The sequence below is a fragment of the Prionailurus bengalensis genome, chromosome B2, assembly GCF_016509475.1.
Source record: "Prionailurus bengalensis isolate Pbe53 chromosome B2, Fcat_Pben_1.1_paternal_pri, whole genome shotgun sequence".
Lineage (NCBI taxonomy): Eukaryota > Metazoa > Chordata > Mammalia > Carnivora > Felidae > Prionailurus > Prionailurus bengalensis.
The window spans coordinates 21338528-21360757 of record NC_057349.1 but is presented as its reverse complement, the minus strand read 5'-3'; the positions used below and the strand labels follow the sequence as shown (position 1 = coordinate 21360757).

The window sequence follows — 22230 nt, the reverse complement described above, 5'->3', positions numbered from 1 at the left end:
TAATAGCTTTTATTTATTCAGCACTTCCTTCAAGTGCAGATATATATTCTCCATATATTCTTCTCTTGTACTTACCTGAGTAATTTCAGTGCAAAACTAATTTCAGCAAGCTAACATAATTTCTCCCTTCCAATAGTTGATTCAACAGCTACATCTCCATCCTGGTTCTGGGATTTAGCAAAAGGATAATATGCATGTAGGCACATTTGTTTTTCTGATATATCTCACAAAATCAGCTGTCTCTGGTTCCTTTGTTTAAATTCAGAACTAATTCCTCAAAACTATGTTAAAGTAGAAATTATGAGTTAGGTCTCAAAGGACCAGTCCTCCCCTTTCATCTGTGTTTTAATTCCAAAGGATTTCAGAATTAGTGTCTTAAAATTTGGTTGGTAGTAGGAAGAGCTTGCCTGCCGGAAGAGAAAAACGATGTCCTACAGGCAGAAACAAAAAGTTGGAATGAGATACATTACTGTTTTTATGTGTCATTAAAGGCTTGATAATATGGAAGTGATATTGTGTGAATGAAAATAGACATTTGCAAAAGAAGCCACTTGTTCCTCTGTTTATGTTAAAGTAAATATGTTTTGTCGTTCGCAGGAATAAATTAGAAGAAAAGTAATCACAATTTTTAGGATGTATAATTTCATCTTTTATACAGATTTTAATGTATCATTTGTATGATTGATCTGGTTACTATACTTAGTAATGACTGTGCTCCTGGACTGGTTGATGAAAATGATTAATGTTTAATCTTCAATCCTATTTAATTTAAATAATTTCTATTTCCTTCTAAAATATCTGGCATCTAAAAATGAAAGGAAAAAAAATGTATCAAGTTTTTAGGAAACACAGGCATTCAGTGACAGGACAGCTGATTCTTGATTACATATGGCATTCTTAATTATATATACAATTCTTACTGCATAAACAGCTAATTCTTATATACATATGGAAAAGTAGTACAGCCTGTAGATGGATAAACTTCACAGATAACACCAATACTATATTTTAATAAATATTTTTGTTTGTTTCAACCTTTTTCTCATTAAGGAACATGGCAAGGAACAAGGGTGGTTGAGTTTCATCTTCCTTGGTTTGGTTGCCAGCTGGCAGAATGAAGAAAAAGGAATAGAAACAAGAATGTAAATATTAAGGTATTCTCATAACTCCACTATTAGAACAGCTGGGTCTCAGTGGAGCATATACAGACATGCCCTTGACTATACCCCTCTTCCACAAAGCTATATCACAAATAGGCCACAGGTTTTCATGAATACATACCCTTGGCCTGGAGTAGGACAAGGGCACCAGTGGCTACATCTTATATTAGGAATTACTCCACCATGGGTAGCATTGGTCCTGGGTCCTGAGTCTGCCTAACACCCCCTTCTATTTAGTACCTATTAGGGGATAGGTGCTGGGGGATACCAAAATGAATATGAGACAATCCCTGCACTAAAAGGGTTCTAGTCAAGTTAAGGGATGTGCAAGTAGAGAACAGTAATGAAATGTTGCAGGTGCTGTTTTATCAAAGGGGACAGTGTGGGCACGTGGTAGGAAGCCAGTCAGTTGCATGTGGGATACAAGGCAGGAGAGGCTTTATACAGGAGATGGAGCTTGAACTGGTCTATAAGTCTGTGAGGTGGGAACTGAAGTAAGAGGAGAAAAGGAATTGAGAGAGAACATTCCTGGCAGGGGAAGATGCATGGGCCATACCAGAAAGGCATAAAAATAACAGCATGTTTGGAAAATGACAAGTGGTTAGATGTGGTTTGGTGTATGATGACAAGGAGGAAGCAGTGAATGAGAAAGCTGGATAGGAGGGTGAGGGCCAGATCACAGAGGACCTTACATGCTGTGCTAGGGAGCTCGATTTGATCCAGAATGCAAGTGGGAACCACTGAGGGGTTTTATGTAGGGAAGGGGCATCATCCTTTTTGCTTCTGAAAGATCACTCTGTCTACTCTGTGGAGGATGGAAGGAAGGGGTGCCAAGCTGGAGGCAGAAACAAGTAGGAGATGACTGTCATAGGGCGGATGAGAAATGATGAGGGCCTGACATGTGGCAGTGGCTGTAGGGATGCAGTGAAGAGGATGAATACAAGGAAAATTTCAGAAGGAAGGTTCCCAGTTACAGGATGTATGATGATCAGAGGTCAAAGAGGCCTCATCTGAGGACAGAAAGGAAAGCGACACTGAACATTACTGAAATGTAACTTTAGGAACTCCTATTTAATCTTGTGCTACGGTCAAATTACATGGAAACAGAACATTCTTTATAGTGATCATCAGTATGACCTACCACGGTCAAGGACTTTGGATGATATTCTAATCTTCTTGGTCTGTAGGAGATAGAGAATAACGTTAAAAAAAAAAGTGGTGGGCTAAAATAGAGACCCTAGTGAACAAGTATGCCATTATTTAATATGTTCTTGCCTTCACTTTCAAGGAGAAATTGCCATTTAGGATAGAACTATGAGCACCAAAACGATTCAGAGAAAGGTTTTCAGTGTGTAATATATGGATCAGGCTCATTGCAATTAAATAAAAATATTGAGCCACAGTCTTGTTGTGTTTTAACATTCTCATGGACTTCTTTAGGATAAGATTCTGGCTCTTGAAAATGATGAAGAACTAGAAGCAAAAAAAAAAAAAAAGACATCTGAAACTATTAACGTGCTCGCTTTTATCTCCGAATTTCCCACTCTTTCCACTACTGAAGTCAGCGACAGGAGCACCACAATTCTGAGGCAGTGCAGAGGTGGTCTAAAGCATGTTCCCCATGCTGAGGGGAAGCTTCAAGGACGGTGGTGGCTGAAGGCTCCTGTAAGTCTCCAGTTTTCTAAGAAACAGCCTTGACCAGCTGGAAAGGGCTCTTCTACTCCAGCTCATCCCCTGGCTTCAAAGGCCATTCGAAGTTTACACAAATGGGCCTCAAATCCACTGTGAAAATAGGCTAAATAAACAACTAGCTGCACTAGTGAAATCTGTGAATTTATATGTGAATTTTCTTATTTTAAAATAAGGATGGGAAAAATATTCCACAGTTTCTGACAGCAATTCAGAGAAGATTCATATTCAGTTTAAATTAGCAACTATAGGGCATCTGTAATATGCCAGGCATCAGATTGTATTCTTTCATATTAGGGGGAAAAAATCATAGTTAACCTATCACTTTGCAAATAGTAGGATAATCTGCTAAGGGGTTTTAATTCTCAAAACATAGTTGTATTGCAAATGGTATGCTGAACATTCGTGACTCATGACATAGTCAAAACTCAACTTTAATATCTGCTTCCCATTTCTGCTTTGGACTTTCCTCACTCAAGAAAGCTTTTCCTTTGCCATTGGCTGAATATGCAGCAGGCCCAGTGATGTCGTTGGCTAACTCTAAGGTGAGGTCAGTCCTCATTGTGGGGCACGAACACAATCTCAATTCAGTAAGCAGAATGTCCGGTCTTGCGTATTAATCCTTTAATCTTCATTCAAAAGTAGGACTTCTCCTCCCCCTTGCCAAGCTAAGGCATGTAGTTGGGAGCACCACCTGCCATTGAGGGTCAATTTCTGCTCCCTCTTCACTCACCATCTCCTCCATTTGCAGGAGGAGGGAGGAGAAGTAAGGTGCTGGGACATTTTTACTTGGTATGGTGACTTCAGTCTCTGGGCTTGTAGTGGCTAAGCTGACTGCGTCTGTGGAGCTTGCCACTGCTAGGGACCTCTGTCCTACAGTTCCCTTGACCAAAGCCGATGCATCTCCCTTCTGATTGTCACCTGATACTCCATCAGCCTCTAAAAATCTGGCATTCCCTTCTGGCCTCTTGGTGCTGGTAGCCCTCCAGGCAGCTTTGGGCAGAGCCCAAGATAACTCAACTCTCTCCTGTCTGGTTCTTAAGAAACTATCACACACATCTTTTGTCCTGCTGACGAGCTCAGAGAGAACAGGCCACCCCATCACAGCCCCTCTGTGGATCTGCCACAGCTTGCTTTAGTTATCTCAGGCATGGTGTGTCACTGGTGTTCTGTTTCCCAACTTTTAGGGCATGCATATCAAAGCTCTCAAGTTGATCTTCTGGAAACCCCCACACCAGGCTTTAAGCAAAAGAGGTAGAATTACTTGGGGGCAATGGGAGCTCACAATATGATGGATTCAAAGAAATTTCTTTTCCAGTCTTCCCCACTCTCCACACTTTTTATACATTGGATCTGGCCAAGAGATAGGAGTTCTGAAAGCAGTTCTTTGCAATTGCCTTCAGAAACTCTGCACATGGGGAAACTCACTCTCACTTTGAGAACTGATAACTGTTTTTTTAGCACCTCAGGGACTAGGCCGTGAAGAATCCCATTTTAATATCCTGCTATGGTCTTAATCAACCCCATAGGGCTTGTGCATATACCTTGTAGCATCAAAATTACAGAAATAATGTATGTATTATAAGATTTAATATTAGTGTAAGAAAATCTGGTCATAAGATATATATGTAAGCTGTTTTGGTGCAGACACAATATTAGCTCATATCTTTATATCATCTTCCTTAGAGGTGATTGTAAGTTCCATGAGGGCAGGTATTCTGGCTTTCCAACTCAAGTTCTACAAAAAACATTTATCAACCAACTATTTTATGCCAGGCAAAATACCAAGCACTTGCATATAGTGTATCTTAAATTAAGAAAAGGAAAAAAAAGTTTTTTAAATGTATTATTCATTAGACTTATGTTTTAAAGTTAAAGACATTATTATTTAGAAACAAAGAGAAAACTTACCTTGATTTTCTTGCTTTCTCTCTGGGCCTCCTAATTAAATCTTCCAGATGTTTATTTCTCTTTTCTAAACTGAAGGAAGAAACAATTGGATTTTATGACTAAAACTGACTCTTCTAAACTAATATTTTGTTGGACTCACTAGGGGATTTGAGACGATAAATATAAGTGGTGATCTAGCTTCCTGTGTATCATCCATCCACCTCACCGGTATGAGAATTTGGGATTCTTTCCTAGCAACTCAAATTATTTAATTTCTTCCTTTATAGGTTCCAGTAGTGAAGAAGGAAAGTAGATAGTAGTAAACCTATAAAGTGACAGACGTTCTATTCATTTACACAGACAGTGAGAGAACTGATCCCTTTGCTCAAGGAAACTCAACATGATCCTGGGAATAACATGTTAAAAACACAGCCCCTGGGGGCGCCTGGATGGTTCAGTCGATTGAGAGATTGAGCGTCTGACTTTGGCTCGGGTCATGATCTTGTAGTTTGTGGGTTTAAGCCCCACATCGGGCTCACTGCTGTCAGTGCAGAGCCCTCTTCAGATCTTCTGCCCCGCTGTCTCTCTGACCTTCCCCTTCTTGTGCTCTCTCTTTCTCTCTCAAAAATAAACAAACATTCAAAAGAAAAATTTTTTTAAAAGCACAACCCTTGAGCTGTGAACTGCTTTAACATGGGGGAAATGTGTAATAGTGTCGTAGGAAGGATCACAGCATGCAGGTGGCCTGTTAGAGATTTACTTGTGTTCTACTTTTATGGCTTTTAGCAAGAGAGGTACAAGCAGGTTCCCTTCTTGCCTTTAGGAGGGCAAATTCAATTAAAGTAGTCTCTTCCCAAACTCCCTTTCCCATCCAGGGACAGTTTATTAGTTTCCTGTGGCTGCTGCAGCAAATGACTACAAAGCTGGAGGCTTGAAAAACACACCTTTATTCTCCCACGGTTCAGGAGGTCAGAAGTCTGAAATCAGATACACTGGGCTAAAGTCAGAGTGTCAGCAAGGATGTGCTCCCTCCAGGGGCTCAGAAAGAGCCTTCTTTGCCTTGCCTTTTCCCTCTCTCTGGCCTCTGTCCTAATTCCTTGGCTCCTGGTTCCTCGGCACATGGCCTTTACTCTTCCTGCTGCTTGATCACATTGCCATCTTCTGTCATCAAACTTCACTCTCTCTGCCTCCCTCTTGTAACAACAATTGGGACTGCATTTAGGGCTCACCCGAATAATGCAGGGTAATCTCACCATCTCAAGATCCTTCATTTAATCACACCTGCAAAGTCTCTTTTGCCATACGAGGGCACATTCACAAGTTCCAGGGAATGGGATTTGGATGTCTTTGGGAAGCTGTTTTTCAGGCTACTATGGAGAGTAAACAGATCTGTGGAGGATAGAAAATTCTCTTGCAGAAGTCATTACCTCAAATGCCTATGGAAGAGTCAAGCAAGTATGTGAACTGAGTAAAGCCAGCTAAGTGGGGATTTGGACAAACCAGAGAGCATTTGCCCCTATTGTAGAGGTCACTTTTAAGTAACAGACTTGAGCCATGAAAACTTGATCAAGGCAAAAGGGCCCACAGTGACCCCAACCTCCTGGCTGAATACAGACCCGGCCCATCAGGCAGCCTACCTCAAAATATCCATAAGCCCTAGCTGACCAATGGGTTACTTACAGCCAGGCACAGTTCCAAAAAAGGGAAAATTCCATTGGTCACCATACCACCTCACCTTCCCTCTTTAAATACAGTCCCCACCCACTACCTTGTGGCAGTCAGTCAGTCTCTCCTTTGCTGTCCTGCCCACTGCTCCCTTCGGTGTATTCAATAAACTTCTATCGCCTTTGTTCTGCCTCAGGTGAATTCTTTCATTTCCCAGGCCACTGGCTTCCACTCAGTCTGGTCGCCCCACATTTGGGGGCCCCCATCTGATTGGGAGGGAATCATACTCATTCCCTGCCTAAAGGACAAAGTTGCTACTTGGCTGATGTTGCCTGATGTTGCCATGTGGGAATGTTGCAGTAATGACGTCAGATCTTAATTTTAAAGAAGAGACGGAAATCTAAATCTTTACAGGAAATCTTCCTTTTTAAATATTAGCAATATTTCAAAAATACTTTAAACATTAGATGGACCAAACAAAACATATCTGCCTTGGGATATGCCTCATGGGGTGTCATTCTGAAACCTCTGCATTATTGTCCAGAGATATCAGGCTTTTGTTTTCAAAGATTAAAGGGGAGATGTTGTCCATCCAGGAGGGGATGGAAATATTAAATAGGTCCTCTGTTTACAAACAGCTTGAGTCTGTCATGCTTCATTATTAGAGAAAATGCCATGGAATAAATCTTTGTCTTTCTAGAGCTCACAAACAACAGCCCAAGTCGTGGAGGAAAAGGATACTCAAGGAGAGAGACTAAAGGGGCTGAGTAGGTTAAGCGTCTGACTTCAGCTCAGGTCATGATCTCACGGTTTGTGGGTTTGAGCCCTGCATTCAGCTTTCTGCTGACACCTGGAACCTACTTCGGATTCTGTGTCTCCCTCTCTCTCTGCCCCTCCCCTGCTCATGCTCATGCTCATGCTCTGTCTCTCTGTCTCAAAAATAAACATTAAAAACAATTTTTTTTAAGATTTAAAAAAAAGAAGTAAAAAAGGAGAGAGAGTGAAAAGTTCTTCTAAGCGTGCTGCAAGCACCAATGTAATGTACTTATATACAGTGCTCCTGTGCATAGAGCTGAGGACAAAAAGTCACAACCTAAGGCCAGGTAGATGGAGTCATTGGTTTCCATGGGGGAAGTGATATCCTCCCTTGAAGGACACTGGCAGCTCATGCAGAAAGCCAAGCAAGCAGAGCAGCAACATCCAGCAGAATGAAAGTGCTAACTGGACCAAGCCAACAGATGGCATGATGTCCCTGCTTGGGAGTGGAAGTCAGACTTACCCATTGTAAAGTCTGTGTTAGCACTGGCGTTTGTTCTTTGTTTTTTAAACATCTTTATTAATGTATAACTGACATATAATGAACTGCACAAATTTAACATGCAGTTTGATGTTTGACATATATATTCACCCAGAGAACAATAATCACAGTGAACATAGTGAACATATCCATCATCTTCAAAATTTTGCTCATGTACTTGTGTAATCCCTCACTCCCATTCCTCCTTGCCCCCAAGTCCCCAGACAACCACTGACCTGCTTTCTCTCACTATGGATTACTTTCCATCACCTAGAATTTTATATAATGGAATCTCACATTCAGTCCAATTATTTTGACATTGATCCATGTTGTTGCCATGTACCAAGAGTTCATTCATTTTCTCTTTTTTTTTAATCACTGAGTAGTATTCTACTGTGTGGCTATTCTACAATTTATCATTTTACCATTTGAGGGACATATGGGTTGTTTTCAGCTCTGGGCTATTACAAATAAAGCTGGCATGCACAGTCATCTTTGTGTGTACACAAGTCTAGAAATACAAAGACTTATTCCATGGCATTTTCTCTAATAATGAACCATGATATACTCAAGCTGTTTGTAAACAGGGGGCCTATTTAATATTGTCATCTCCTCCTCATTTGGATCAACACATAGGAGTGCTGAATCATACAGTAGTGTCTGTGTAACTTTGTAAGAAGCTGCCAGACTGCTTCTAAAGTGGCTTGTGTCATATTCCATTCCCACTGGGATGGTCTGAGCTGGTCAGCTGCTCCACATCCTTGCCAATACTTTGTATAGTCAGTCTTTGAAAACTTCTAGTAGTTGTGTAGAGTTATTCATTGTGGTTTTGTCTTTTAATGATGTTGAGTATCTTTCCATGTGCTTCTTCATCATCCATATATCTTCTTGGTGAAGTATCTGTTCAAATCTTTGCCATTTTAATTGGGTTGTTTTCTTACTACTGAGTTTTGAGATTTGTTATATATTCTGGATAAAAGTTCTCTATCAGATATAAGACTTGCAAATGTGTTCTTTCAGACTGTGGCTTGTCTTTTCATTCCTCTATCTGTCTCCTGAAGAGCAGAAGCTTAATTTTTTTTTTTTTTTGGTTTCATTGAGACACAGTGACACATACATAGCACTATGTAAGTTTAAGGTGCACAGCATAATGACTTGATTTATACATACTGTGAAATGGTTACCACACGTTGCAGACTATGAGCCTGGAGTTCTCTCTTGTCCAGCAAGACAGTGGATGCAGAATTGAATATGTGAGAGGCTAATGTCTGGGAGGAGACAAGAGCCCCAAACAGGGGTTTCGTCTCCGTATTTGAGTTCACAACATATTACCCACATGGTGAACGTGGAGAAAACAAGATATTACCCATGTGGCGAATGTGAAGAAAACAAGATCTTACACACATGGTGAATGGAAGAAAATCAGATAGTAATCATTAACTTGTGTGTAAGCAAAGGATCTTGAGGGCAAGTGGAGTTTGTGATCAAAGTACAATAGTATATTGGTGTCAGAATGGAAAGTACTCATGATCCCATTACAATATCTCACTACCTAATCTCGAGTGCTTTTGCCCCGTGGTGGTGGCTTTCCACCTTAAGCTTTTTTCTAACCCATTTATGTAAGTAGAACCTATTTCCCCACAACGGCAATAAGTTTAGTCAACATCCATCATCTCATATCAATACATGAAAAATAAAGAGAAAGTAGCGGCAACTGGGTGGCTCAGTTGGTTAAGTGTCCGACTTCTGATCTGGGCTCAAGTCCTGATCTCATGGTCGTGAGATAGAGCCCTGCATCGAGCCCCATCTTGGGCTCTGTGCTGGGTATGGAGCCTACTTAAGATTTTCTCTCTCTCTCCCTCTGCCCCTCTCCCATTCTCTGGCATGTATGCTGTTTCTCTCTTTCAGATTAAATAAACTTTTAAAAAAGAGTAAAAGTTTTTTTCCTGTGATGAAAATTTTATAATTTACTCTTAGGGACTTTAAAATATACCATACAGCAATGTTCAACTATAGTCATCATGTTTTACATTTCATCCCAAGTACTTACATATCTTATAACTGGAAATTTGTACCTTTTGACTACCTCCACCTAATTCTCATGCCTCCTCACATCCCCCACCACTGTTAATTACAAATCTGATCTCTTTTTCTATGGGTTTGGGTTTTCTTTTATTTTGTTTTTCAGATTTCACATATAAGTGATATCACATAGTATTTGTCTTTTTCTGACTTATTTCACTTAGCATAATGCCCTCAAGTTTCATCCATGTTGTTGCAAATGGCAGGATTTTCTTCTTGTTTATTACTGAATAGTATTCTTCTGTGTGTGTGTGTGTGTGTGCATGTGCGTGTACATAACACATTTTCTTTATCCATTCATTCATCTATGGACACTTAGATTGCTTCCATACCTTAACTATTGTAAATAATGCTGCAATAAACATAAAGATACATATATATTTTTGAGCGTTTTCATTTTCTTTGGATAAACACCAGGACATGGAATTTGTAGATCATGTGGTAGTTCTATTTTTAATATTTTAAGGAACCTCTACACTGTTTTCTATAGTGGATGCACCAATTTATATTCCCACCAACAGTGCATAAGTGTCCCTTTTCTCTATCTCCTTGCTAACACCTGTTATCTCTTGTCTTTTTGATGATAGCCATTGTAACAGGTATGAAGGCATATCTCATTGTGGTTTTGATTTTGCATTTCCCTGATGATTAGTAATGTTGAGCATGCTTTCCTGTACCTGTTGGCCATTTGAATATCTTCTTTGGAAAAATGCCTATTCAGGTCCTTTGCTCATTTTAAAATTGGATTGTTTGTTTTCCTGTTATTAAGTTGTATGAGTTCTCTACATATTTTAGATTTTAACCCCTTATAAGGTATATGATTTACAAATATTTCTATCATTTTGCAGGTTGCCTTTTCATTTTGTTATTTCTTTTATCATGCGGAGTTTTTAGTGTGCTGTAGTCCCACTTCTTTATTTTTTTACTTTGTTGCCTGTGCTTTAGGTGTCACATCTAAAAAAATCAAGACCCATGTCAAGGAGCTTTTTGTTTTTAATTTTTTTTAATGTTTTATTTATTTTTGAAAGAGTGCAAGGGGGGAAGGACAGAGAGAGAGGGAGACAGAGGATCCAAAGTGGGCTCCGTGCTGACAGCAGTGAGCCTGATGTGGGGCTCCAACTCACAAACTGTGAGATCATGACCTGAGCCGAAATTGGACGCTTAACCGACTGAGCCACCCAGGGGTCCCTGTCCAAGAGCTTTTTAAGCTATCTTTTTTCTTAGGAGTTTCATGGTTCTCAGTCTTTCATTTATGTCTTTAATCCATTTCAAGTTCTTTTTTTGAATGGTGGAAAGGAGTGTTCTAGTTTATTCTTTTACATGTGAATATCCAATTTCTAAGCACCATTTATTGAAGAGACTGTCTTTTCTCCATTAAATATTCTTGGCTCCTTTATCAAATATTAGTTGACTGTAAATGTATGAGTTTATTTCTGGGCCCTTGGTCCTGTTCCATTGGTCTATGTGTCTGTTTTTATTCCAGTACCATGTTGTTTTGGTTACTATCACTTTATAAATATAGCTTGAAATCAGAAAGTGTGATGTCTCCTGCTTTGTTTTTCTTTCTCAACATTTGCTTTAGGCTATTCAGGGTCTTTTGTGATTCTATATAAGTTTTAGGATTTTTTTTTCCTAAGAAATTTTTAATTTTGAGGAAATCCAATTATCAAATTTTATTAAAAAAATTTTTTTAAATGTTTATTTATTCTTGAGAGAGACAGACAGACAGAGCATGAGTGAGGGAGGGGCAGAGAGATAGGGAGACACAGAATTGGAAGCAGGCTCCAGGCTCTGAGCTGTCAGCACAGAGCCCGATGTGGGGCTCAAACTCACAAGCCACGAGATCATGACCTGAGCTAAAGTCGGATGCTTAACCGACTGAGCCACCTAGGTGCCCCTCAAATTTTCTTTAATGGATTTAGTGTCTTTTCTAAATCATTGCCTAACCTAAGGTTAGAGGCATTTTCTTCTATATTTCTTCTAGAAGTTTTATAGTTTTAGCTCTTAAATTTAGATCTAATATGCATTTTGAATTTTTTCTGGCTGTAGTACAAGGTATAAATTAAAGTTTTTCTGTTTTTTAAGTTTTTTTTAAATTTATTTTTGAGAGAGAGAAAGAGAGAGACAGAGAGGGGCAAAGACAGAGAAAGACACAGAATCAGAAGCAGGCTCCAGACTCTGAGCTGTCAGCACAGAGCCCGACATGGGGCTCAAACCCACAAACTATGAGATCATGACCTGAGTTGAAGTAGGACATTTAACCCATTGAGCCACCCAAGCGCCCCAAAGTTTTTCTTTCTAAACAAATGAATATTCAAGTATTTCAGCACCATATGTGTCAAAACAATCTTTTCTCTACTTCATCACGTCTGCACCTTTATGAGACATCAGTCACCCATATATGTGTGGGTTTGTATCTAGATTCCATATTCTGTTCAATTGATCTTTTTTCCTATTTTAACGTCAATGCCACACTGTTTTGATTATTGTAGCTTCACAGAAAGTCTTAAAATCAGGTTTTCCCCCAATTTTGTCCTTCTTTCTCAAAGTTCTTTTGACCATTCTGTGGCCCTTTGAATTTCCATATGAATTTTATTTATCTTTTTAAACTTTTTTAAATATTTATGTTTGAGACACACACACACACACACACACACACACACAGCATGAGCGGGGGAGGGGCAGAGAGAGAGGGAGGGGATCTGTGCTATCAGCACAGAGCCCGCTGCTATCAGCACAGAGCCTGATGCAGGGCTTGAACTCAAACCAAAGTCAAGAGTTGGACACTTAATGGACTGTACCACCAGGTGCCCTGGTTTTTTTTTTTAATTATTAAAGCTTTCTATTCATTACTCCATGAATATTTTATTGCACTCCACTTACTTATGTATTCTTTAATCTTCCAATAAGGACAAAAATTTCTTTCCAAAGTTCATGGACATTTTTTGTAGGGAACTTTTGTTTGTTATTATATATAGACTTTAAAATTTTATTTAGTTTATTTATAGTGTAAAGAAATTAAATTGACTTTAGAAGTTTTTCATGATTGTCAATTTTGCTAAAGTCATTTGTAAATATCAATAATTCATCTGTAGATTATTTTGGGCTTTCTGGGTAGGCAAGTATATCATTGGAAAATAATGACAATTTTGTTACTTTTATACTAATATTCACAATTTCAATTTCTTTCTCTCTTCTTAGGATGTTGGTGGGGACTGCCAGCATATTACTACATAGAATTGGCAACACCAATGGGTTTATTTATCTTGTTCCTGATTTTCAGATGAAAGAAATACTTACAGTGTTTCAATTGGTTATTATATTGGCTTTGGGTTTTGGGAGGGCATGGGATGGGAACATACCCTTAATCAAAAAGTAGAAGATTCCTGGGGTGCCTGGGTGGCTCAGTCGATTGAGCGGCCAGCTGTTGGTTTTGGCTCAGGTCATGATCTTGTGGTTTTGTGAGTTTGAGCCCCGTGTCGGGCTCTGCACTGGCAGCACAAAGCCTGCTTGGGATTCTCTGTCTTCTCTCTCTCTGACCCTCCCCCACTCATGCTGTCTCTGTCTCCCTCAAAATAAATAAAAATAAACTTAAAAAAAAAGTACAAGATTCCCTTATTTGTATTTTTGTCATGAGCTGTACAAAAATATTTTTAATGTATACTGCTGTAGAATTTCTGAGCCTATTGAAATGCTATTTTCTCCTTTAATCAGTTAATGTGGTGGATTTTATTAATAGAGTTTTTAATGTTTCATTGCTGTGATAAATTCAATTTGCTCAGGAAGCATTGTTGTTCTTTTCATTGCTGGATTCAGTTTGTTTATTTTTGTTGAGAAGTTTTGTATCTATGTTTATGATGAAATTAATTTATCATTTATGCTTCTCAGGCTGTCCTTGTTTGCTTTTAATATTTTTTCTATAAACTCTCCATTTCATCTAATTTTTCAAAATCATTGGTATAAAGTTTTTATTATAATATCTCCTTAATTAATCTCTGCTGCACCTGCTGTCATTTCTCTGTTTTCATTTCATTTTGAAGTTTCTAACAGTAAAGTCTCATTGTCAAGAAATGATCTATGTTTTTGTCTGAAGTTTCTGTATCTTATCTGCATTTCTTCAAGAGTTCAAGTGGATAAAACATTCTAGGTTGGCAGTGACTCTTATCAGCACTTCACAGACAGTATTCCACTCTCTTCTGGCTTTTGTTGTTGCTATCCACAGGACAAAGGTCAGTCAAGCTGGTTTGCATTTGCAGATAAGGTCATTTCTCTTAAGCCTGGTTTTAAGATCCCCTCTTCTTATCTAGTGTTCTTTAATTTTACAACAACATTTCTAGGTCTTGGTTTCTTTACATTATCCTGTTCTGAAAAATCCTCCATAGTTTATTCTCCACCATTCCATTCTCTTTTTCTGAAATTCCAGGTAGTTTGGATCTTATTCCTCTGAGCAGTTTCACTTGACCTTTATTTCATATGCGTTTGTGTAATACAGTGTATGCATTTTTTTCTCTTCTAACTCACTTATTCTTTCTTATTCAGTGACCAGTCTACTGTCTATCCTGTTCATTGAGCATGTATTATGTATGTATGTATTTCTGTGATACAGAGGGACTGGAAGAAGGGTCACATTAGATAGTGTGGTCATAGAAGGTCTCTGAGGAGGTGACATTTGAACAGAGACTAAAGGTTGAGAAGGGCAAAATGTCAGGTCAGGGGAAAACATTCTAGGCAGAAGAAAGAGCAAGTGTGAATGCCCTGAGACAGACAAGTCTTGCCAAGTTCTAGCAACTACAAGGAATAGGTAAGGAGAGACCAAGATGAGGTGGGAGAAAGAGTATGAGGTAAAAAAAAATGCAGGGTTTTAGCAGCTGTAGTGGAGAGTTTGCATTTATATTAAGGGTGAGGGGAGGCTCTTCAAGGGTTTAATGCACTTTGAAATAGTGCTATCTAATTTGTGGCTTTTAAAATAATTTTTAGAGAGATATAATTGACATAAAACTTCATTTTAGTTTCAAATGTTCAGCATAATGCTTTAATATTTGTATATATTGTGAAATGATCACCACAATAAGTCTAGTTGCCATCTGTTACCATATAGAGTTACAAAATTTTTTTCTTGTGATGAGAAATTTTAAGATTTACCCTCTTGGCAACTTCCAAATATGCAACATGGTATTATTAACTACAGTCACCATGCTGTACATGACACCCCCATGACTTATTTTATAACTGGAAGTTTGTACCTTTTGACCCCCTTTACCCATTTCACCACCCCCCCAACCCCCTACCTGTGACAACCACTAATCTGTTTTCTGTATCTATGAGCTTGTTTTATTTTAGTTTTTAGATTCCACATATACGTGAGATCATATGGTATTTGTCTTTCTCTGACTTATTTCATTTAGCATTTCAAGGTCCATCCATGTTGTCACAAATGGTAGAGTTCCTTCTTTTTTATGGCTGAATAATATTCCATTGCATACGTACATCACATTTTCTTTTTCTTTTCAGTCATCAATGGATACTTCAGTTGTTTCCATACCTTGACTATTGTAAATACTGCTGCAGTGATTTTCATTTTCTTCAGATAAATACCTAGAAGTAGAATTGCTGGATCATATGGTAGTGGTATCTTTAATTTTTTGAGGAACCTCCATACTGCTTTCCACAGTGGCTGCACCAGTTTACATTCCGACCAATAGTGCATGAGAGTTGCCTTTCTTTCACATCTTAGCCAATACTTGTTATTTCTAGTCTTGTTAATAGCCATTCTAACAGGTGTGAGGTGTCTTCTCCTTGTGGTTCTGATTTGTATGATGATTAGTGACATGAGCATCTTTTCATGTACCTGTTGGCCATCTGTATGTTAAACCAGGATATTTAAAAAATTTTTGCTTATGTTTATTTATTTGGTGGGGGGGGAGGGGCAGAGAGAGAGAGAGAGAGACAGAATCCAAAGCAGGCTCCAGGTTCTGAGCTGTCAGCACAGAGCCTCATGTGGGGCTCGAACCCATGAAACACGAGATCATGACCTGAGCCTAACAACCAACTGAGCCACCCAGGCACCCTGAACTGGGATATTTTTGTGAGAGGATCTACCTCTCACCAAGATGTTGTCATAGATGTGATGGGGAGGAGGGTACAGAGAACAAGTCTAAAATTCCATAGAAAACTGTCCCTGAACCAGGAATATATGGAGCAGTACTTTTATACCTGAAACTGATCTGGCCACAGGTATTACAGGGAGAGCAGTGTTAGGGAGACAGATGCTTGGTTACTTGAATCTCTGTAGCATTATGGAAAAGCTGCCTTACTCAGACTGGGAAGACAGTGAATATACCTCTGAGGAAAGGGCATTTGGGTGGAGATTTTAAGAACAGTAGGAGATAACTGAGGTGCAGGTAGCCTTAGTGTTCCAGGTGGAACAGCCTATGCTAAAGTTATGAGGCCAAAGGGAATGTGATGCATTCGAGAAGCTATAACATCTCCAGTGTGGCTGAAGGCAATGCAGGGAGTGCGGAGATGAGACTGGAGAGGCAGGCAGAAACCACATTGTGAAGAAAATTTTAGGTCATGTTAAGGATTTTTCTTTTATCTAAAAGTGGTGGAAGAAATCACTAAAGTGTTTTAAGAGGCATGATCAGATTGATTTATATTTCAGAAAGATTACTCTGGCTGCATGCGCAAAATGGATCTCACCAAGTTCCTTCTTTTATTTAGTCTTTTAGAAAAATCAAGTGTCATTAACGGCTTTTATAAGCAAGCAGCTGTTTCTAAAATTCAAGGCATGTAAATTGAAAACTTACAGTATATCCAGTGAAAATATTTAAAGATACTTCAAACACTGCTAAATTTTAACAGAATAGCACCACCTTAAAGAAACATTGCTCTAATGATGTATTTGATAATTTTTGATGTATCATACACCTTTTAAAAAGATCAAAACTAGGGCATCTGGGTGGCTCAGTCAGTTAAGCATCCAACTTCTGCTCAGGTCATGATCTCACATGAGTTCACCAGGATATCTGTTGTCAGTGCAGAGCCTGCTTCGGTTCCTGTCTCCCTCTCTCTCTGTCCCTCCCCAGCTTGTGCTTTCTCTCTGTCTCAAAAATAAATAAAAGCATCAAAAAATATTTTTAAAGATCAAAGCTAATTCATGATAATTTAAAAAAACTGCTTTCATGAATGAAAGAGACTATATTTGATTTAAAAAAATGATGATTCTTATCACTTAAAGCAAATCAACTCACATGATATCTGGCAGTGGTTCTTGAACTGTCCAGACATTAGAATCACCTGGACAGCTTTTGAAATACACTGATGCCCAGAACCCACTTGTTATTTTAGTTTACTGCATCTGCGAGTAGAGTCTGGCACTGTGATATTTTTAAAAAGCATTCAAGGGAATTTTAATAAGTATCCACAGTTGACAACCATTTTAGTAAAATTTATAGAACCCAGATGTCAAATCTCTTTTTATTTTTTATTTATTTTTTTAAATGTTTATTTATTTCTGAGACAGAGAGAGACAGAGCATGAATGGGGGAGGGGCAGAGAGAGAGGGAGACACAGAATCCTATGCAGGCTCCAGGCTCTGAGCTGTCAGCACAGAGCGCAACGCGGGGCTTGAACTCACAGACCGTGAGATCATGACCTGAGCCAAGGTCAGACGCTCAACTGACTAAGCCACCCAAGCACCCCAAATCTCTTCTTTAAAAAAAATTTTTTTAAGTTTATTTATTTTGAGAGAGAGCAAGCAGGGTAGGGGCAGAGGCAGAGGGGAGAGACAGAGAATCCCAAGCAGGCTTCACATTGTCAGTGAAGAGTGTGGGGCTCGAACTCATCAACTGTGAGATCATGACCTAAGCCGAGATCAAGAATCAGATGCTTAACTGACTGAGCCATCCAGGTGCCCCTCATATCTCTTCTTGGCCACAAAGTGGATCAGTCACTTTTCTGAAATGTAAGTTCAAAAAAATTTGAACTTTAAAAATGACTGGGGCAAAGAAATGTGGCCAGAGTGATGGTTTGATATTGGTTTAGAAATATTAGGTTATTTGTTATCTATATTTCATGAGCCCATGATGTTTGAACATTGGCTGAGTTTTCTTGGTTACAAGCTAAGGAGGAGTCTTATTTTACTTGTCTTCAGTGTATAATTAACACTCCTTTCCTCTTTCAAATTTAAAATTTGTCAATGTCAGTCTGAAAAATGGGAAAATTGTTTTAACATTCATTCTGCTTAGATACAATAATAAGAAACAAAAACAAACTTCCCAAGGTACAAATACCCGAACTGTCTTTCAGTTAGTTATCTTGTGGTGAGTTAGCCCTATATAAAGTTCACATGTGGGGTGTGCCTTCTATGTAAGAATGTGCCTTCTATGTGCCTTCTATGTAAGACCTTTTGCTTAAGCTTAGTGATAGCCAGCACAGTATAAATGAAATTGGGGGAAGGATGAAGAAACAGCATATGAGAAATGAAGATAATAAGTGAAAAAAATTTGCAGAATTTTATTTATTTATAAATGCTTATTTACTTTTGAGAGAGAGAGACAGCGCACATGAGTGAGCAGGGGACAGGCAGAGAGACAGACACAGAATTCGAACAGGCTCCAGGCTCCAGGCTCTGAGCTGTCAGCACAGAGCCTGATGTGAGGCTTGAACTCACAGACTGTGAGATCATGACCTGAGCCAGTCAGACGCTTAACTGACTGAGCCACCCAGGTGCACCTTATTTTTTATTTTTATTTTTTTAGAGAGAGAGAGTGCCAGAGGTGGAGAGAGAGAATCTTAAGCAGACTCTGTGCTCAGAGTGGAGCCTGATGTGGGGCTCCATCCTATGACCCTGGGATCATGACCCGAGCCAAAATCAAGGGTAGGACGCTCAACTGACTGAGCCACCCAGACGCCTCAAGCTGAATCTCATTCTCATGAGAGAGTTTAGTTGGCACTTGATATATATATACATGTATGTTTCATTTGGTGTGCATTCAAAACTTTTTGTGAATAAAGTCTAAGCATTAAGCATTGCAAGGTTATTTTACCTGAACACCATGGAATAGCTCCTGAAATTTTTGGATGTTTCTCACTAAGTTTGTCACCGCCCCCCTCCCTGAAATCAAAGGGAGCTCTGAGAAAAGAAGATGAAAATCTGATTATTCAAGTAGTCAGACATTGAGCAGACTATTTGATTGAAGAATGGCCTTTATTTATAAAAACTTCACATTTTTCCTCTTTCTAGGAGCCTAAAAAAATAAACTTGGTAAGCCAGAGAGCAAAATAAAATACCGGTAAATGTTTACAAAATTAAAAACTAAGCTTTTTTCAACTTACTGTACAATATGGGAGTGGGATATCTCAAGTCTTTGGTCAGCACATTTGATAATTTCTTCATATGATGTAACCTTGAAAAAAATAAGCCAAAAAATTATTCTATGATAAATTCTAGAATTTTTATTTTTGTTTATATTTGCTTTTATAAAAATCTCTTCAGTTGAAGTTCAATTATGTGAATTTCATCAATAGCTTTACAGTAGGCAAAACATCTTCCTTACAGTTTGAACCCAGGAATATGAATAGAAATAGAATCATAAAGTACCTATTCATCGTGCAGAAAGAGTGAAGTGTCAGAAACTGGACAACTGTAGTGAGTCAACTATAATCCAGTTGTCTTCCACACAAGTGGTAGATGTATCAGCTAAGGGTTAGAGCCTGTTTGGTTAAAGTTAATGCAGTTTTCAGAAGGTAAACTAGAATGTTAAGTTGAAAAGATCTACAATTACCCTCAAAATGAAGTCGTAATACTAAGACCTAAAATTGCCAACAGCAGGGGATAGATACACAGAATGTTCTTTGTTAGATGTCAGCTAAAAGGCTGATGGGAGCATTTTATAATGTCATTATGAAGTGAAAAGAATCAGTATAAATGTGTTCCATCATTCTTCAGATCCTTTGTAGCACTAAAATTCTATTATTTTAATATTTGGCATAGTTTTTAAAGACAAATATTTCTATAAGAACATTTGTACCTTATTTATTAAGTTGCCTACGTATCTTTGATATTTGTCATTTTCTTCAATGAGTCTGTTGCAATGGTCTTCTTTTGTCTCTAGAAGATTTCCTAATTTTGTGATCTATGGAGAAACATCAGTAAAAATACTAACCTGGAAACTGCCATGAAAACCACACATGGTTGCTGAAAACTAATGAGAACAGTAGCCTATACTTTATTTCAAGATTCTCTCTTTTTTTTTTAAGTTTATTTGTTTTTGAGAGAGAGATAGCACTAGTGGGGGAGGGGCAGAGAAAGAGGGAGAGAGTGAGAGAATCCCAAGTAGGCTCAGCACTGTCAGCGCTGAACCGTAGGGCTTGAACTCACAACTGTGAGATCGTGACCTGAGCCAAGAGTTGGACACGTAATCCACTGAGCCACCCAGGTGCCCTTATTCCAAGATTCTCTTAAACCAAGCTGTATCACAAGTGAATTAATAGACACTAATCCTAGTTAGATTGCATTTATAACAGAGGTACAGAAATGATAATTTTATAATTTTATACTCACAATTATAACTTCCTCCAATTTAACATTATGAAAGACCTTTGCAAATAATTGAACATTTGTTAGTGAAAACGAACATCTGCCCAAAATCTTCATTATCCTCTTTCCATTTATAACCAGTGCATTGATATATTTGCTCCCATCTGAAGTAAAGCACTGATGTCCCTGATGATGCATTTTCAGGTTTGATACATAGTCTCAACTTGCATAAATGACACCAAGTTTTTAAAAAGGCTCAGCTCAATGTATGTCATGTTCTGACCTAAGGTCTAATGTTTTACACACAAAAAACTACCAAAAATTTAATGTTTATTTTTAGAGAGAGAGACAGAGAAAGAGAGAAAGCACAAGTGGGGGAGAGGCAGAGAGAGAAGGAGACACAGAATCCAACGCAGGCTCCAGGCCCTGGGCTGTCGGCCTAGAGCCTGATGTGGAGCTTGAACTCACAGACCCTGAGATCATGACCTGAGCCGAAGTTGGACACTTAACCGACTGAGCCACCCAGGTGCCCCCAAAATGGCCATCAACCTTCTAATGTTTTAGATATACTTACATGTCTGTAGTGAAATCCCATAGGAGAAGCAACAGCAAAACAAATTTGCTGTGGGAATAGCCACTCTCTTACTCTCTTATGTAAATAAATGGGGACAATACCAAATTAATGGTCCTATTCTTCTGACTACATACGTTATTTAAGGTAGGGAGTACAGATATTATGATCTCAGTTTAACAGATGGAATCAGGGGGAAGAGAATCTAAAAGTTTTTGAAAGGATAGGTCTAGAAGTGGGGAAGACTAAAATCCGTAATGATCAACTATTAGCATAGGGCTTGGCTTTTCCCATTCTATTCCTTCCCTGCACTCCTCACCTGGAGCTTCAGGTATCTCGTGACCTCTAACTAAAGCAATGTGGAATTCTTTCTCACTTCTGTTTTTCATTTATAGACTTCATGGCACGTTTTGGATTTCTTTAATGGCTTTCAAGATCAAAGTAATAACTCTTAAATCTGCTGACTGAATTTTTAAAATTTGCTAACCTCAGATTAAGGAAATAAGAGCAAAATGTTCCTTAAAAAATATTTGTTTTAGAGGTGAAGGAATAGCTCTCGTAAAGCAGTTTTTTTGGATTACAGTGAAAAGGAATCAAAATTTTAAGTTTCTGCTTAAGTGTGTGTAAAGTTTAACTGCTTTAAGAGTATTATTGAGGGGCGCCTGGGTGGCTCAGTTGGTTAAGGGTCTGACTTTGGCTCAGGTCATGATCTCACCGTCTGTGAGTTCAAGCCCCACGTGGGACTCTGTGCTGACAACTCAGAGCCTGGAGCCTGCTTCAAGTTCTGTGTCTCCCTCTCTCTCTGCCCCTCCCATACTTGTTCTCTCTCTCTCTCTCTCAAAAATAAATGTTAAAAAAATTAAAAAAAAAGTATTATTGACATATGACAACACATATTTTTATTAAACAATTTTATTCAATTTATTAAATATATTTTATTAAACATTTATTATTCATTTTTATTTACCCATTTTGAGAGAGAGACAGAGAGAGAGAGAGAGAGCGAGCATGTGCATGTATGATTGGAGTAGGGGCAGACAGAAGGAAAGAGAATCCCAAGCAGGCACCATCCTATCAGCATGGAGCCTGACATGGCACCTGATCCCATGAAACATGAGATCATGACCCAAGCCAAGATCAAGAGTTAGACGCTTAACTGACCAAGCCAGCTGGGTGGCCCTAAATTGCACATATTTAAAGAGTACAGTTTGCTGTTTTCACATATATATACAACCATGAAGCCATCACCACAATCAATATAATGAACATATCCATCACTGCCCCTCCTATTGCCTTTTGGTAATTCCTCTTTCTTGTCTGCCTGTCTTCCCTGACT

General features: G+C 38.7%; 1 protein-coding gene across 6 annotated transcripts in view; it reads right to left on the bottom strand.

Moving 5' to 3' along the window:
* CAGE1 (cancer antigen 1) overlaps nt 1-22230 on the bottom strand; it is a 56215-nt gene continuing 33985 nt past the window's right edge. For 2 of the 6 annotated variants that reach the window (XM_043590865.1, XM_043590872.1), the window contains 4 exons: nt 19815-19919; nt 19120-19190; nt 4761-4829; nt 1-2341 (listed from right to left, as the gene is read on the bottom strand). In XM_043590865.1, the coding sequence (XP_043446800.1) occupies nt 2254-2341; nt 4761-4829; nt 19120-19190; nt 19815-19919 (333 nt within the window). In that variant the 3' untranslated portion in view covers nt 1-2253. Of the gene's footprint in view, nt 2342-4760; nt 4830-18773; nt 19032-19119; nt 19191-19814; nt 19920-22230 lie in introns of those variants that run through there. The other 4 variants (XM_043590866.1, XM_043590867.1, XM_043590870.1 and 1 more) reach the window with 4 other exon arrangements.